Genomic DNA, 16,533 nt, shown 5'->3' with positions numbered 1-16,533 from the left:
TACCTGTGCCACACAATACCTTATCAAAAAAACTGCTATTGCCCATTTTAGATTACTCACGGAGCACTCTTTCTGGCACCTGATGACCAACTTATATTTGCTACAGACTAACAATTTTAGCCCTACCTCATTTATAAGTTTACCTGGATAGACACTAGTATTTCGGAGATTGAACTTATTATGTTAAGGCGGTCTCTTCTTGATCCCTTAGGTGCCGCATCCATTTTAGTTTAGGAGTATTGCACTGCCCCTGGACTTACCTTTCTTCCCCAGGGTGGCTCCCACCATCCCGTACGGGTTGGTATGGCCCCATTATCTAATTCTACCTCCCCTTTTCTTCAATTTTTATCACTAATCAGTGGTTGGAGATGGTACTGTAGGATCTTCAGTTCAAAGCCCGTTTTTACGTACTTACTTGTGTTGGAGTTAAATTCTAGAGACTTCTACAAGTGAGAATTGTAATGAGGTGTTTTTCGAAGATATTTTACAGTTGTAAATCCAGTAAGAAACCAAACTGGCAGCCAGAAAAGCTCGGAAAAATGAGAAAAAGTTCAAACTTTGAACTTTTTTTACTTTTTTCCAAAAAATCACCAATCAGTTATCAACGAGCACAAAAAATTGACAACAAATCAGAAAACAGTTTGTGCAACAAAGAAAAAAAAAACATTTTCATTTTTTCGCGGCACGTTTTGTTGGCAGCAATGGTTTATGGCGCGGATTTAAATTTAAATCTTGAGGCGCGAATTTGAAAATGATTTTAATTTATTTTGCTCGATATTTTAATCTCGAATTTTCTGCCGCTTTTTTTTATCTATTAGAAAATTTTTATTTCATATTCTTCATCGGAAGTGAAGATGAAGACATACCTACCTACCTACGTAACCTACCTAAATATTCAGTAAAATAAAAACATTCAGGTTATGTACAAAGGTAACAGGTACGTTGGTATAAAAATATTTATTTTTCAGAAAAAAATAATAATAGGTAGGTATACCTACACAGTAAAAAACACAAATTTTCTGCATTAATAAAATTCAGACAAAAATATATAAATCAGAAAATTCCCACTCCGGCCGGGATTCGAACCCAGAACCTCCGTGGGTTGATAGTCTATGCTCACTTGCTCAGATACAAGGGCTCAGAAATCCTTGTATTCGGGATTGTGGATTTTGTCTCAGGATTGAGTTCAATCCGAGGTTGACCTAGGTATTAAGTATAAGGAAATCCTCGTTTCATCTCAATCCCAAGTTGGTAAACCCCACCATAAGAGTTGATAGGAGCCTACCTGTCTCACTTGTCGTGAGTTTCATCCGATTTTTTTCCGAATGTCCTGTAGGCAATGTAATTTATATGAGAGTGTTCCCACTACCTACACACGACACGATTTTTTTCCTGACTGACGAATGTGGTCGGGCTTTTACTGACTTAAAAGTCCTTGTGTTCGGGATTGGTGACACACCAGTCGTAAGCATTCTGGAATAGCATCACCCAAGGTGTGAAGCGTGGACTAGCCTGTCCTAACCAAATGTATACAAAGTCAAACCTAAAATGTTGGCTAAATCATAATTGGCTAAGTTCAGTACCTACTTTTGTAGAGAAAGGGCCAGAGAAGTTTAAAGTTAAACACATCACCCAAGTCCCAAACGCAGGGGGGAAAAATAGAAAAAAACCTTTACTCCGGCTTTACAAATGTCTATCTCGAACAGACAGACGCTACTAAATATTTATTTCACTAATGGAACTCAATCCTCCTGGATTTATAATCGAACGTTCAAACGCAGGGGGGAAAAATAGAAAAAAACCTTTACTCCGGCTTTACAAATGTCTATCTCGAACAGACAGACGCTACTAAATATTTATGTCACTAATGGAACTCAATCTCCCTGTATTTATAATCGAACGTTCTACTGAGCTACTGCAGCTGGATGAATATTTTCTCCAACAAAAAGTAACTGAGATCCTTTAAAATTGTAACCAACAAAAAGTAACTCAGATCCTTTGAAAATTGTAACCAACAAAAAGTAACTCAGATCCTTTGAAAATTGTAACCAACAAAAAGTAACTCAGATCCTTTGAAAATTGTAACCAACAAAAAGTAACTCATATCCTTTGAAAATTGTAACCAACAAAAAGTAACTCAGGAGTAGTTCCTTATAAATTGACAGTCAACACAGCCCCCCCCTTGGAGAAAATTATATTTTCCGGAATCTGACATCAGAACCCGTGGCTTCTCTCTGATTTTTTTGGAGTGTGTGGACCATTTTAAGGGGATGTACTAGATGAGACAGTAAGTATGTAGATGAGTGCGAGAGCTTATTTCTGTGAATTCTGCCATATTAAAAAAATAAATAAATAAAAACACACACACACACACACTAGCAACAACATCATACATTTTTCATTTTTATTAATTTACCAGCAATTAATTTAAAGACCAAAATTAACTTGAACGACCTGGTATTCCAGAGTTAAAGCGCCTCAAAGGAAAAAAAGACCAAAATAGATATTTTTTATCCTAGATATAAAACCTAACACCATCCAGTTCATCTTACCGGGTGCCTTGACCGTCTCCTTCCCCACCCGAGCAGCCATACTGAGTGAATCCTTGCCTCCATCCACAGCTATACCAAACTCTCCCATGATGTCACACATAGCCTGACACGCATCAAATAGTGCTGCCCCCTCCCCTGGGAGCTTGGCTGCCCACATCCAGTTCCCACTGCATTTCACATCCTAGAGGAGGGACGGGACATGAAACGATTAGTCTAATTATTAATGAGATAAATAAGTCAATTAAACTTCGCGCCGTAAGTATTTTACACAGGTACCTATGTGAATGTGTCAAGAAAAAAATGTCGGTTAATAAAAGAAAATCTCAGCACCTAGGTTATAAATTAATAAAATAAGGCTTAGTAAGGAAAATAATCATTTATTATTGAAATAAGTGAAATTAGTTCGGCCTAATGTTACTACGGACCAAGCATTTTAAAAACGATTTCATCCAAGATCTTTATTTCGCCAGCGGAAGTTAAATCAGACATCTCCACTAATATTTCATATGTAGCACATTGCATACACAATTAGTTACACGGCGTTCACACAAATCGTAACACGCTAGACCGCTAGACTTTTCGGCGTTGCGTTGGTTGTAGAGTAGCAAGCACAATGTTCGAAACAAGGGATATTGTGGGCAATATTACCTACCTTAAGGTCGGATATTTTAGCAAACACCAGATTGGTTAGTGCTTCAGCCACTGCCATCCTGGCTCCTCTCTTGGGATCTACCAGACCTTTGATTGGTTGTTCTCCTATAGAAGTAGCTGCACCTCGCTATAAAGTAATAAGTAGTCATTAAAGAATCCAGGGGCTTCCAGAGGGGAGGGGGTCATCAGGCCTAGGTTCATCAAGGGGGCCTGAAACCATTTCTGTAGCAAGGGAAATTTCAGGCTGTTTAAGGTCCCCCAGTCAGCCTAGTTAGCTTAGTTGGTAGTGCGTCTGCCTTGTAAGCGCTAGGCCGCGGGTTCGATTCCCGCCCGGGGCGGATTTTATCCTGATGGGATAATGTTCGTTCTCGGAACGGCTGGCTTTCTCCTATCCTATCTTCCTTCTTTCTTCGATTTCGGGACGATGAGACCATAGCAGTTACAGTTCCCTCTGTCAAACCTCTAAAAAAAAAGCTTGTGACAGCGCGAACGACATGTCCATAAACATTGAAGCGCTTCAGAGAGAGAGAGGAAAAAAGAAGCTCGTGAGGACATTTGAGTTGCTGCTTTACTCGAGTGGCGACAACAATATCAATGGCGGCATTATTTACACATGGACCCTTTTAGGAGGAGAAGAAGAAGGTAATTTTCTTCATAGTGACCCAGTGAAATCAATGGTTAAGTGGAAGAACTTGTTCAGGAGAAGCAAAACCTGAAGAAAAAAAAAACTTCCACATTCTACCCACTTACCAGCATAACTGAAACCTCCAGGAAACACAAGCTCGGATAGGCAAACATTGACTTCTATCCAGATGATCGTAAATACCGTGGTTCTTGAACGCAAATCGTCCTGAAAATGAATAGTGGAATCTATGAATGGACCGGGAGCTGGCGAACAAAAACTTACCTCATAACTAGTCAACAAAATTCTCGACCTGTAACGTGTCTACTTTTTTTTTTAAGTGACCCAATCAAGGAGCCCTTTATGGCCAAATCTAGTCTAAAAAAAATTTCTGAACATTTTTTCCAACATTTTATTCAAATCGGACAAACCCTTCGAGAGCTTTTAGAAATTTAGAGCTCAGTTTGTCCATTTCTCTCATTCCTCAATATAAACCTGCTTCTGCCAGCCTAGTTAGCCTGGTTGGAAGAGTGTCTGCTATGTAAGCAATAGGCCACGGGTTCGATTCCCGCCCGGGGCGAATTTTATCCTGAAGGGATAAGGTTCATTCTCGGAACGGCTGGCTTTCTCTTATCCTGTCTTCCTTCTCTCTTTGATTTTGGGACGATAAGACCTTAGAGGTTACAGTTCCCTCTATCAAACCTCTTAAAAAAAAGAAAAAAAACATTTTGGCCATGTGTCTCATTCCTCAATATAATCCTGCTTCCTCAAATACTAACCTTCCCCATGAGCTACCCACACGCCCAGCACAGAGTTCTCCAGATTTCTCAACATAATGGCGGGAGATTTCATAATTTTCACCGTAGAATAGCGACACTCGAACCTTTCTGAATTATTGTGACTCAGCATCACATCAGTTACCAGGTTGTTCTTGTCTGGAAGAAAAAATAGAAGTTAAATGCATAAGCAGAGTACAGAATTATATCCATCTGATACAAGCTTGCTCTCGAAAATCGAGAGTTCGAAGAGACGAGGAAATGTAGGTAGGTTTTTAAAAAGAAGTTAGAAAAAAAAAGAAGAAGAAGAAAAAAAGGACTTCGTAGCCATGAAACAACTGCTACGTTAGAACTGATCCCTCATCAAATAGGCAAAGAAGAGACACAATACTTCCCAATTAGGTGCTGGAACACCAAAAGGTAACCCCTTGAAATGCAACCGAAATAGGTACAAGTGCATTTTTACTTTCTATTACTACAGTATAGCGGAGCTATACTAGTAATGAAAGTATTGCAATCGGTCCAAATTTTCAAAATCGGGAAATGGGTGGAAATATCCGTTTTGGGGCATTAGATATTTCAAAATAAATAATTCTTGAAAATTCAAAACTACCACCCCCTGAACAAAACACTGATCAGTGGGGAACCAACACACAAGGTAAAGAAATTTCTTAAAAACAAGAGAAACGAGTGCTTTAGAAAAGGAAAATGTGCAGAAGATAACACAAACTTTGAACATTTCGAAAATTCCTTGAACAGATCACCCAAAATCAGTCTGGGTTTTTTATAAGAGGTAAAACTTTTGACTCTGAATTCGAGAGACTAGGGTTCGAGTCCCAGTAGCGACATAAAAATTTGGTAGCGTTATTTCGAGGTGGACATTTGTAAAAGCTTTGGCTCAAACAATACATATAATACCTAAGATATGATTGAAAAGAATTAACTTACTAAAAGGATTCGACATTGCCAAACATAAAAGTAGTAGAGGAAGCTGCTGAGAAAAAAATATCACGTGAAAATGGCAAAATACAAACACCAAATGTATTAGTAAGTAATATTTTATTTGGATTATGAGTATAAAAAGAAGATATTTATGTACATAATTAACTTCTTGTTTGATTGATCATTTTTTTCCAGCTCTTTACTGGTAGAGTGATAAGCATGTTTTCCCCCTTCTTAAAAAATGCATACCATTATGTGTCATGTGTTCAATATGGTATACCATAAAATGTTTTAAATAGGTTAATTCATTACCTACTCTACAATGTTAGTTTGATAAAATACAATACCCAAGTACATATTAGAATATTATTGAACTAGAAATTTGAATGTTATTTCCTACCTTCTTCCTCGTGCGGTGAAGCATGGCCATTGAGAACAGGAGCCGCTGTGTCTGGTAAATAAAACAAAACAAAATATCAAGCATAGGGGAACAATCAGGACAGTACGAGAGCAAAACTCAAAAAATGAAACTGAACTAAAGAATGTAAAACAAGAATTTGGTAAACTAAAGAATTTGGCAAAAGCTCACACATAAGGACTAATCAATTATTTTCCATTCAGCCAGCCATCAAACTAAAATATTTTTAGTTAAAAACATAAAAGAAATTGGAAAAAAATGTTGGTACATATTTAAAAATTATTCCATGCATTCTTATCTATCATATTAATTACATCACACATGGCCTTGCTGCTTAGCATGTAAATATAAATATTAATTACATGATTTGACATTATTATTAAATGTTGTTAGCCTTCTCAGGTAGGTAAACCTCATCTTTACCTACACACCTAGAGATCCCTTGATATTTTCGTCTATTTTGAGTATCCATTCACTCAATTTTAACTAAAAATTAATTCCCCCATAGAAAAATCTATACTGTTTTTTCTGTACACATAAGTAGGTCCACAAGACCACAACTTACCAGCACTGTTGAAAAACACAGGGGAACTTTCAAGGTCCCCATTACTGGTTGTCTGAGAATGTGACATGTTGTATGCAAAGTCTGAACTATCAACCAAGTCTGTGTGGTTAGCATTAGGTACAAACTCAAAGGCATTATTAAGTCCAGATTTCTCAACATAATGGCGGGAGATTTCATAATTTTCACCGTAGAATAGCGACACTCGAACCTTTCTGAATTATTGTGACTTAACATCACGTCAGTTACCAGGTTGTTCTTGTCTGGAAGAAATAGAAGTTAATTATGCATGTGTAGAATTAAATCTAACTAGAGGTTTGTACCGAGAAAATGTATTGGGGGAAAATCGTATTGGGGAAAAAATCGAAACAACTGCTATATAATCGACTCGTGGGGTCTGTGCTGTGTCGTGCCATCCCCTCCCAAAGTATACCTCTCATCAGATGGGCCGAGAAGAAACACAATTAGATGCAGGGTCAACACGTACGTGCTGACGGGCTGAAGACTTTGATTGAGAGCTTACATTCATGGCTTACCTTGAGTGCTTACACTGAACCATCCCAGTAGGTTCATAAGCTGACATCCATTACATACACAGAAGCTATGGCTTACCTTGAGTGCTTACACTGAACCATCCCAGTAGGTTCATAAGCTGACATCCATTACATACACCAAAGCTATGGCTTACCTTGAGTGCTTACACTAAACCATCCCAGTAGATTCATGAGCTAACATCCATTACATACACCAAAGCTATGGCTTACCTTGAGTGCTTACACTAAACCATCCCAGTAGATTCATAAGCTGACATCCATTACATACACCAAAGCTGAACGTGTCAGAGCGAGCTATAAACTTGTTCAGCTGAGTCTTGATACCTTCATTAAGTAGGAGACTAGCAGCCCAGCCTTTAGCAGAACCAAGAGCGTCTGGGAAAATGGAATTTTAATGATTATAAGGATGAACGTTTGTCACAAATGTTGAAAAATGTATTAATTTCTTCCAGCAAAGCTTGTTGGGTCCGATTCTAGTCACTAGAGAGTTATATTCTTCATCAGCACACCTAGCGTTCATCTGTAGCAACTAGTTCTCTCCCAGACAGATGAGAAATAGATAACTTACCTTTCTTCCCAAGTGTAGCTCCCACGATATCATCCCGTACGGGTTGGTACTGATACTTGGGTCCGATTCTAGTCACTAGAGAGTTATATTCTTCATCAGCACACCTAGCGTTCATCTGTAGCAACTAGTTCTCTCCCAGACAGATGAGAAATAGATAACTTACCTTTCTTCCCAAGTGTAGCTCCCACGATATCATCCCGTACGGGTTGGTACTGATACTTGGGTCCGATTCTAGTCACTAGAGAGTTATATTCTTCATCAGCACACCTAGCGTTCATCTGTAGCAACTAGTTCTCTCCCAGACAGATGAGAAATAGATAACTTACCTTTCTTCCCAAGTGTAGCTCCCACGATATCATCCCGTACGGGTTGGTACTGATACTTGGGTCCGATTCTAGTCACTAGAGAGTTATATTCTTCATCAGCACACCTAGCGTTCATCTGTAGCAACTAGTTCTCTCCCAGACAGATGAGAAATAGATAACTTACCTTTCTTCCCAAGTGTAGCTCCCACGATATCATCCCGTACGGGTTGGTACTGATACTTGGGTCCGATTCTAGTCACTAGAGAGTTATATTCTTCATCAGCACACCTAGCGTTCATCTGTAGCAACTAGTTCTCTCCCAGACAGATGAGAAATAGATAACTTACCTTTCTTCCCAAGTGTAGCTCCCACGATATCATCCCGTACGGGTTGGTACTGATACTTGGGTCCGATTCTAGTCACTAGAGAGTTATATTCTTCATCAGCACACCTAGCGTTCATCTGTAGCAACTAGTTCTCTCCCAGACAGATGAGAAATAGATAACTTACCTTTCTTCCCAAGTGTAGCTCCCACGATATCATCCCGTACGGGTTGGTACTGATACTTGGGTCCGATTCTAGTCACTAGAGAGTTATATTCTTCATCAGCACACCTAGCGTTCATCTGTAGCAACTAGTTCTCTCCCAGACAGATGAGAAATAGATAACTTACCTTTCTTCCCAAGTGTAGCTCCCACGATATCATCCCGTACGGGTTGGTACTGATACTTGGGTCCGATTCTAGTCACTAGAGAGTTATATTCTTCATCAGCACACCTAGCGTTCATCTGTAGCAACTAGTTCTCTCCCAGACAGATGAGAAATAGATAACTTACCTTTCTTCCCAAGTGTAGCTCCCACGATATCATCCCGTACGGGTTGGTACTGATACTTGGGTCCGATTCTAGTCACTAGAGAGTTATATTCTTCATCAGCACACCTAGCGTTCATCTGTAGCAACTAGTTCTCTCCCAGACAGATGAGAAATAGATAACTTACCTTTCTTCCCAAGTGTAGCTCCCACGATATCATCCCGTACGGGTTGGTACTGATACTTGGGTCCGATTCTAGTCACTAGAGAGTTATATTCTTCATCAGCACACCTAGCGTTCATCTGTAGCAACTAGTTCTCTCCCAGACAGATGAGAAATAGATAACTTACCTTTCTTCCCAAGTGTAGCTCCCACGATATCATCCCGTACGGGTTGGTACTGATACTTGGGTCCGATTCTAGTCACTAGAGAGTTATATTCTTCATCAGCACACCTAGCGTTCATCTGTAGCAACTAGTTCTCTCCCAGACAGATGAGAAATAGATAACTTACCTTTCTTCCCAAGTGTAGCTCCCACGATATCATCCCGTACGGGTTGGTATTGATACTTGGGTCCGATTCTAGTCACCAGAGAGTTATATTCTTCATCAGCACATCTGGCGTTCATCTGTAGTTTCTCCAGCTCATAGCTGGTTCTCTCCCAGATGAGAAACAGAGTGCCTAGATCTTCATTCAGGACCGGTTCATTGTTCACTGCCACGGAGATCTGGAATAGAGTTGTCGGTAGAATATCGTTATCGGTAGAATATCGTTATAGGTTTTGCGGCGATAGTGTCAGCGGGCATAGAACAAAAACTAGGTCCGAAATACGATTTCCAGAATAATGAAGTTTCAGGAAATATTGCCTATGGACTGCAGCCTTTCCATATGAAAATATTCGACAACATTTTTCTTTGGTTTGAATGTAACGATTGCAAAGTTCTAGTTTTCTAGTGTTGGCCTTAGGGCAAAATTTGTGCCAAAAATGACGTGACACTTACGTGGTCTACAGTGATAACTCCTTTACTAGGACCACAAAAATTGTGAAGAATTTCTCAGTTTATCCACCAAATGATTCACAATTCCTAAACCATCTGAACTACTTACCTTGGCATTCATACCGAACGCATCACACACACCAATCTTCTTACAGCTCACATTAGCAGCTTTGAACTGCTCCAATACAAACGCCTCGTTCTCATTGGTTACTTCAAGTAACCACCCCAGCTCCTCAGCGAATAGCAACTCGAGAACTTCACTGGTCGTGACGTCAGAGGGAATGTCCACCGTCATACCGGATAGACCGGCGAATGCCATCTCCAGAGGGATAAGGTTCGTTCTCAGGACTTCTTTCTTCTCTCATCGCTTTCAGGACGATAAGACCTTAGCAGTTACAGTTATGTACCTCTATCAAACCCCTTTTTTCCAATCCAGGATTGACCCGCCTATTAGGTACTCGTATAGCTCAATCCTCTGTTAAGGCATATTTAACTAAACACCAGCATGCCGTAATTTAAAGTGGCATTTGTGGCATCTGTGGCATTAGTGGTGAGAGGGAATCTCTCATAACGCGAAAAATGTAAACTAACAAACAAAATGATAAAATAAAGAAATGAAACATACCTTCTGAGGCATTTTGCCACAGATAAGTTCCATTTGAATGTCAACAGGATGTTGTAGAGGACTGGAAGGGTTTGAGTAATATTTGGCTTTGTCTTCAGCAAGAACAATCTGGAAACATTGAAATGGGAATTTTTAATTTACTGTAATTTTAAAACATTTCTTCAAACTCATTCTGCTCTGGCATAAAATCCACAGCAGCGCGGAGGCCGCAATTCCTCTTTTTATCGCCAGAAAAAAAAAACTTCGGCTTGCTTTCGTTCTCAAAATTTTGCAATCAACCTCACCCCCAAAAAACAAAACATTAAAATGGCAATTTTGATCGAGTCATTTGAGTTCCAAATGCCATGCGCAAGGTTTTACAATTTACAATGCGCAATGCGCAGTATACTCACCTTGTTACTACCAGTAACTACTCCTACAAACTGCACTGGGCATTTCTCACGTGCAGATATCATGCGCAGAGTTTTACAATGTAAGGGTTTACACAGTAGGGCGTTATTCTCTTGGTACTCGGCTCCCCATAGCTCCAATGTGCTGATGCTAGGGTCTCCTAGTAGGAATGATTCGGTGAATACAACAGCTCCCACTGGTTCTACTATCTCTTTCAGGACATTACCTGTAGGGGAAAACAAAATAGAATTCATGACTGAGGAGAATATCATTTACCTTTGCCTCGGTGGTGTAGTAGCGGTCACCTGCCTCGGTGCTGTAGTGGTCTAGGCGCTCGACTGGTAAACAGGAGGGCGTGGGTTCAATCCCAGCCGAGGTATGGAATTTTATCCTCAATATAATTTGAGAATTTGACCACAATAATAGTAGTAGCCTACTGCTGGAGTAAAGGGACTTATCAGTCCTATGCGAGCAGTACCTATAAATAAGCGCTATTATAAATAAGCACTATTATTACCTACTCAAGTCCCGTTCTCACCTGCCGATGTCGTGAGTCTCATTCGATTTTTTTCTGAATGTCCTAATAGGCAATGTAATTTAAATGAGAGTGTTCCCACTACGCACGACACATTTTCTTCGAGAACGGGCCTTAAGGCGAGGTTTTCACGTCAAAGATCTGAATACGAGGACCTATGGAATTTTTCTTTTTCTTCCACGATCTCTTGATGTTAGATTGGTCAATTTGTGCGCTCATCTCTAAGGTCAACTGGGAGATGTGGTTTTTTCAATATTGAACATGGGTTTCGGACCTTAGTTGTTCAAAGGTTCACTCTACACTACGTAATAAAATTTTGAATAAAAACCTTTCTCTCAGCCAGCCTAGTAAGCTTAGTTGGTAGCGCACCTGCCTTGTAAGCGCTAGGCCGCGGGTTCGATTCCTGCCCGGGGCGGATTTTATCCTGACGTCTACCTTGTAAGCGCTAGGCCGCGGGTTCGATTCCCGCCCGGGGCGGATTTTATCCTGATGGGATAATGTTCGTTCTCGATGGAAGCGCTAGGCCGCGGGTTCGATTCCCGCCCGGGGCGGATTTTATCCTGATGGGATAATGTTCGTTCTCGGAACACCTAGGCCGCGGGTTCGATTCCCGCCCGGGGCGGATTTTATCCTGATGGGATAATGTTCGTTCTCGGAACGGGTTATAAGCGCTAGGCCGCGGGTTCGATTCCCGCCCGGGGCGGATTTTATCCTGTAAGCGCTAGGCCGCGAGTTCGATTCCCGCCCGGGGCGGATTTTATCCTCATGGGATAATGTTCGTTCTCGGAACGGCTCGCGCTAGACCCGGGTTCGATTCCCGCCCGGGGCGGATTTTATCCTGATGGGATAATGTTCGTTCTCGGAACGGCTGGCTTTCGTCCTACGGCATAAATTAAGTTAAGGTTCAGCCAGCCTAGCTAGCTTAGTTGGTAGTGCGTCTGCCTTGTAAGCGCTAGGCCACTGGGCTCGATTCCCGCCCGAGGCGGATTTTATCCTGATGGGATAATGTTCGTTCTCGGAACGGCTGGCTTTCTCCTATCCTCGATTCCCGCCCGGGCGGATTTTATCCTGATGGGATAATGTTTGTTCTCGGAACGGCTGGCTTTCTCCTATCCTGTCTTCCTTCTCTCTTTGCCAGCCTAGTTAGCTTAGTTGGTAGTGCGTCTGCCTTGTAAGCGCTAGGCCGCGGGTTCGATTCCCGCCCGGGGCGGGGATAATGTTCGTTCTCGGAACGGCTGGCTTTCCTCCTATCCTGTCTTCCTTCTCTCTTCGATTTCGGGACGATAAGACTTTCTCGGAACGGCTGGCTTTCTCCTATCCTGTCTTCCTTCTCTCTTCGATTTCGGGACGATAAGACCATAGCAGTTACGGTTCCCTCTGTCAAACCTCTTATATATAAAAAAAAAACTTTCCTCTTGATCACACTTACCATTACCACCAGCACCTTGATCATGAATACTTTCAATAGGGTTCAAATTATTGGGCAACTCAATGCAAGCTCGTATAACTCTGTTCAGTTTCTGGCCCATCTCTGGATCTCCTCTTTGTACAGCATCGAAATCTAGATCTGCAGCGTTGTCTCCTTGAACCTAATACAGAATGACACAAGTAGTCATTTATCATAGAGAAAACAATAGCAATCTCCGTGGCCAATAGATCAGTTGCGCTTACTTGGGTGATGTTTCGAAGTCATAGAGCAGAAAAAATGAAAGGGACAGTCCCCAATTTCAGGGGGTGTCCCGGCATCCCGTTCAGTTTTTCATTTTGGGGCGTTTTGTTCCGAATTTCCGTTTTTGTCCCAGAAAAAATTCGGGACGCGTTTTTTAACTCAACTAACTTTTTTAAATCGCGTCCCGAATCGACATTTCGGATATTTGGCAAGCCTAATCATAGAGAAAACAATAGCAACCTCCGTGTCCTAGTGGACATCACACTAGACTTGCACGCCGGAGGTCCCAGGATTTCCGGAAGGGGTCGAAGTTTTTTCGGCTCTGTGCTTTAAGGTGTCGGCTTGCTTTTGTTCTCAAAATTTTGCAATCAACCTCACCCCCAAAAACAAAACATTAAAATGGCAATTTTGATTGAGTCGTTTGAGTTCCAAATGCCATGTGCAAGGTTTTACAATTTACAATGCGCAATGCGCAGTATACTCACCTTGTTACTACCAGTAACTACTCCTACAAACTGCACTGGACATTTCTCACGTGCAGATATCATGCGCAGGGTTTTACAATGTAAGGGTTTACACAGTAGGGCGTTATTCTCTTGGTACTCGGCTCCCCATAGCTCCAATGTGCTGATGCTAGGGTCTCCTAGTAGGAATGATTCGGTGAATACAACAGCTCCCACTGGTTCTACTATCTCTTTCAGGACATTACCTGTAGGGGAAAACAAAATAGAATTCATGACTGAGGAGAATATCATTTACCTTTTTGAATGTCAACAGGATGTTGTAGAGGACTGGAAGGGTGTGAGTAATATTTGGCTTTGTCTTCAGCAAGAACAATCTGGAAACATTAAAATAGGAATTTTTAATTTACTGTAATTTTAAAACATTTCTTTAAACTCATTCTGCTCTGGCATAAAATCCACAGCAGCGCGGAGGCCGCAATTCCTCTTTTTATCGCCAGAAAAAAACTTCGGCTTGCTTTTGTTCTCAAAATTTTGCAATCAACCTCACCCCCAAAAACAAAACATTAAAATGGCAATTTTGATTGAGTCGTTTGAGTTCCAAATGCCATGTGCAAGGTTTTACAATTTACAATGCGCAATGCGCAGTATACTCACCTTGTTACTACCAGTAACTACTCCTACAAACTGCACTGGACATTTCTCACGTGCAGATATCATGCGCAGGTCGAGACCGAGAAGTAATCTTGAAACTAAAGGGAATCTGGAATTGGTAAAGCCGAAAATAATGAAGAAAGGAATTTAGGATCAACTTAAGAAAAGGGTTAATTTAGGGTTAATTTATTGTAGCGAACTTAGTGGATAATTTAACAATATTTTACCTCACCCAACAATATTTTACCCTGGTAGGTATATCCGGGTCAAGTGTTACAAAATATTTTACACACCGAAGGTCCCGGGTTCGATTCCCGGAAGAATCGAATTATTTTCGGCTCTGTGTTTGGAGTACGGGGTGCACTGTGCCACGTGAAAACAATATGTAGATCAGAGATCAGTCGTGATATCCACAAAAATTGGTGGAGATGTCATTCAAGAGAATGTGAAATGACATCTCCACCAAATTCACTTACGTGGCACATTGCATACTTAAATAGATTTACGGCGTTCACACAAATATCAGATTTTCAATGTCTAATTAAGGTAGGACTTTATTGTTAAAACTCCTTCAATTCTGTAAATAAATGTCTAAAAAAAAAAAAAATGTCTAGTTAGCTTGGAGGGTAGCCCATCGCGTCGTGGGTTCGATCCCAGCCCAGGGCGGATTTTCTATCAAAACTCTTTTGAAAAAATGTCCACTAACCTTAGTAATGATAGCTCTGGACAGGTGACCGCGGGAGATCAGCTTGTAGCGAGTAGACACTTCAAATCTAGTTACTGAATGAAGTTGAATACTCTGGCAGATGGACAACACATTACTGCAGAATGGAGTCGAGAAGTTCAGCCTGAGGAGAAAGCAGAAAAAGAGATGAGATTATCATTATCTAATAACCAAGGAGCGCGGGAGCACTCCGCCCCGCCAAGTTAAAATTTGACAGTGCTAGTAAGACATGAACTAATAATAAAATTGGTTCAGTTAAGTGTAGAAGAGCTCTCAGTAGGTAGCTCTAGGGTTGGTCGATCGGATCATTTCCAAATCTTTTTAGAAAACCTCGTATTTTCAAGAGTCTAAATAAAAAAAAATAAATAAAAAAAACCAGCCTACTTAGCATGGAGGGTAGCGCACCTTCCTTGTAAGCGGTAGGTCGCAGGTTCCATTTCCTAGCGGGCGGACTTTATCCTAAACAGATAAGGTTTGTTCTCGTAAAGCGGTAAAGCCTGCCTTGTTCCTATCCTGTCCTCCTTCTCTCTTCGATTTCAGGACAATGAGACCTCCGTTGTTACAGTTCCCTCTATCTATCCTTCTTCTTCCTTTTTTTTTCATCACTCACCTGGGTCCCACTTCAATCACGTTGGAATTATCCTTAAAGTTGGTATGCGAGGACAACTTCCTGCACTCAAACGATGAGTTCAAAATCCAATGCAACTTGTCCAACTCTACCGGAGTCAGCTCTCTAGAGATCTCAATGTTATAGCACAGTTCGGATTCGATGTCAGAAATCACCTTCGGAACCGCTTTCAATTTCTTCGTCTTTTCGCCCGCACCGATGCCCGGTTTTGAATAATACCGAATGATCGCCATTTGAACTCTTAGACGGAAGTACAACAAAAATCAAAGTTTAAACCTAATTTTCCGGTTCTTAAGACGGAAATATGTACGGTATTAACTTGTTGCACAAATTACTAGTCTTTTCACCTCCAAATGACGCTGCTAATTTTACATGTCACTCCTGGGAGTCGAACCTCAGAACGAGATTACAAAACACCTCGAGCCTGAACCGAACTTTAATCCAGAAAATAAGCGGTTTTGGAGTTTGTTTTGAATTCGGACACGGAATTCACTTGTCATTAGGTGTTTTTCATCTTTTTAAAATTGTTTTTGATTCTTAGAAAATAGGGAAATATGAGAAAATGGACACTAACTACCTAAAATGTGAACAGTTGAAAACACGTTACGCCAACAGCTGATAACACTATTCTGAGCTTTACATAAAAACTTCATGATGTTAGCTTTGATTCGGGGAGATAAAACTATCGAAATAGACCTTTCAATTCTACACTGATAAGGGAAAAGGTAGCTGATAAACAGTAGGACGTTATCAGACGTTGATTACAATAGAAACCAAATCTACTGATTGCCTTTTTACTTTTCTTATCCTAACAATTCATGATTATTTTTATGCCTTTGAGGAGGGAAATTGTGTGGACAATGGTCTCAAAGACCATGTTTGTCTATGAACTACATATTTAGAGAAAACCAAGTGATGATATTGCATTCCAAGGTTCGTGGTGTGGTTCGATTCCAGAAAAAGAAACACTTTCTCTGTAGAGTAGTTTAGGACAAACAAAAGTGGTCGAGTAAAAGGATTAACAAAATCTCACGATTAATGAAAGGTCTGGTTAAAATGTAAGTTCATTACATAATTTTCATACATC

The 16,533-nt window shown here is 40.7% G+C and overlaps 1 protein-coding gene and 1 long non-coding RNA gene across 2 annotated transcripts; both read right to left on the bottom strand.

Moving 5' to 3' along the window:
• Positions 1 to 1,425: 1,425 nt before the first annotated feature.
• LOC103505987 (phosphoribosylformylglycinamidine synthase-like) lies at positions 1,426 to 16,060 on the bottom strand. The gene is made up of 17 exons (XM_026821171.1): positions 15,429 to 16,060; positions 14,801 to 14,942; positions 13,739 to 13,817; positions 13,465 to 13,688; positions 12,740 to 12,899; positions 10,778 to 11,001; positions 10,386 to 10,493; positions 9,870 to 10,079; positions 9,276 to 9,489; positions 8,624 to 8,691; positions 7,972 to 8,095; positions 7,288 to 7,452; positions 4,605 to 4,760; positions 3,986 to 4,053; positions 3,205 to 3,330; positions 2,553 to 2,733; positions 1,426 to 1,517 (listed from the first exon to the last, which is right to left on the bottom strand). The coding sequence occupies exons 1-17, from the start codon at positions 15,677 to 15,679 to the stop codon at positions 1,426 to 1,428; spliced, it is 2,592 nt and encodes an 863-aa protein (XP_026676972.1). The 5' UTR covers positions 15,680 to 16,060.
• On the bottom strand, positions 6,690 to 7,248 carry LOC113466074. Its single transcript, XR_003390592.1, has 2 exons — positions 7,212 to 7,248; positions 6,690 to 6,786 (listed from the first exon to the last, which is right to left on the bottom strand). It is a non-coding gene; the product is annotated as an uncharacterized LOC113466074 (long non-coding RNA).
• Positions 16,061 to 16,533: the final 473 nt, after the last annotated feature.

The sequence above is a fragment of the Diaphorina citri genome, unplaced genomic scaffold (genome assembly GCF_000475195.1).
Source record: "Diaphorina citri unplaced genomic scaffold, Diaci psyllid genome assembly version 1.1 scaffold207, whole genome shotgun sequence".
Lineage (NCBI taxonomy): Eukaryota > Metazoa > Arthropoda > Insecta > Hemiptera > Psyllidae > Diaphorina > Diaphorina citri.
Note: the sequence above shows the minus strand (reverse complement) of the source record. Positions and strands in the feature narration are given on the sequence as shown.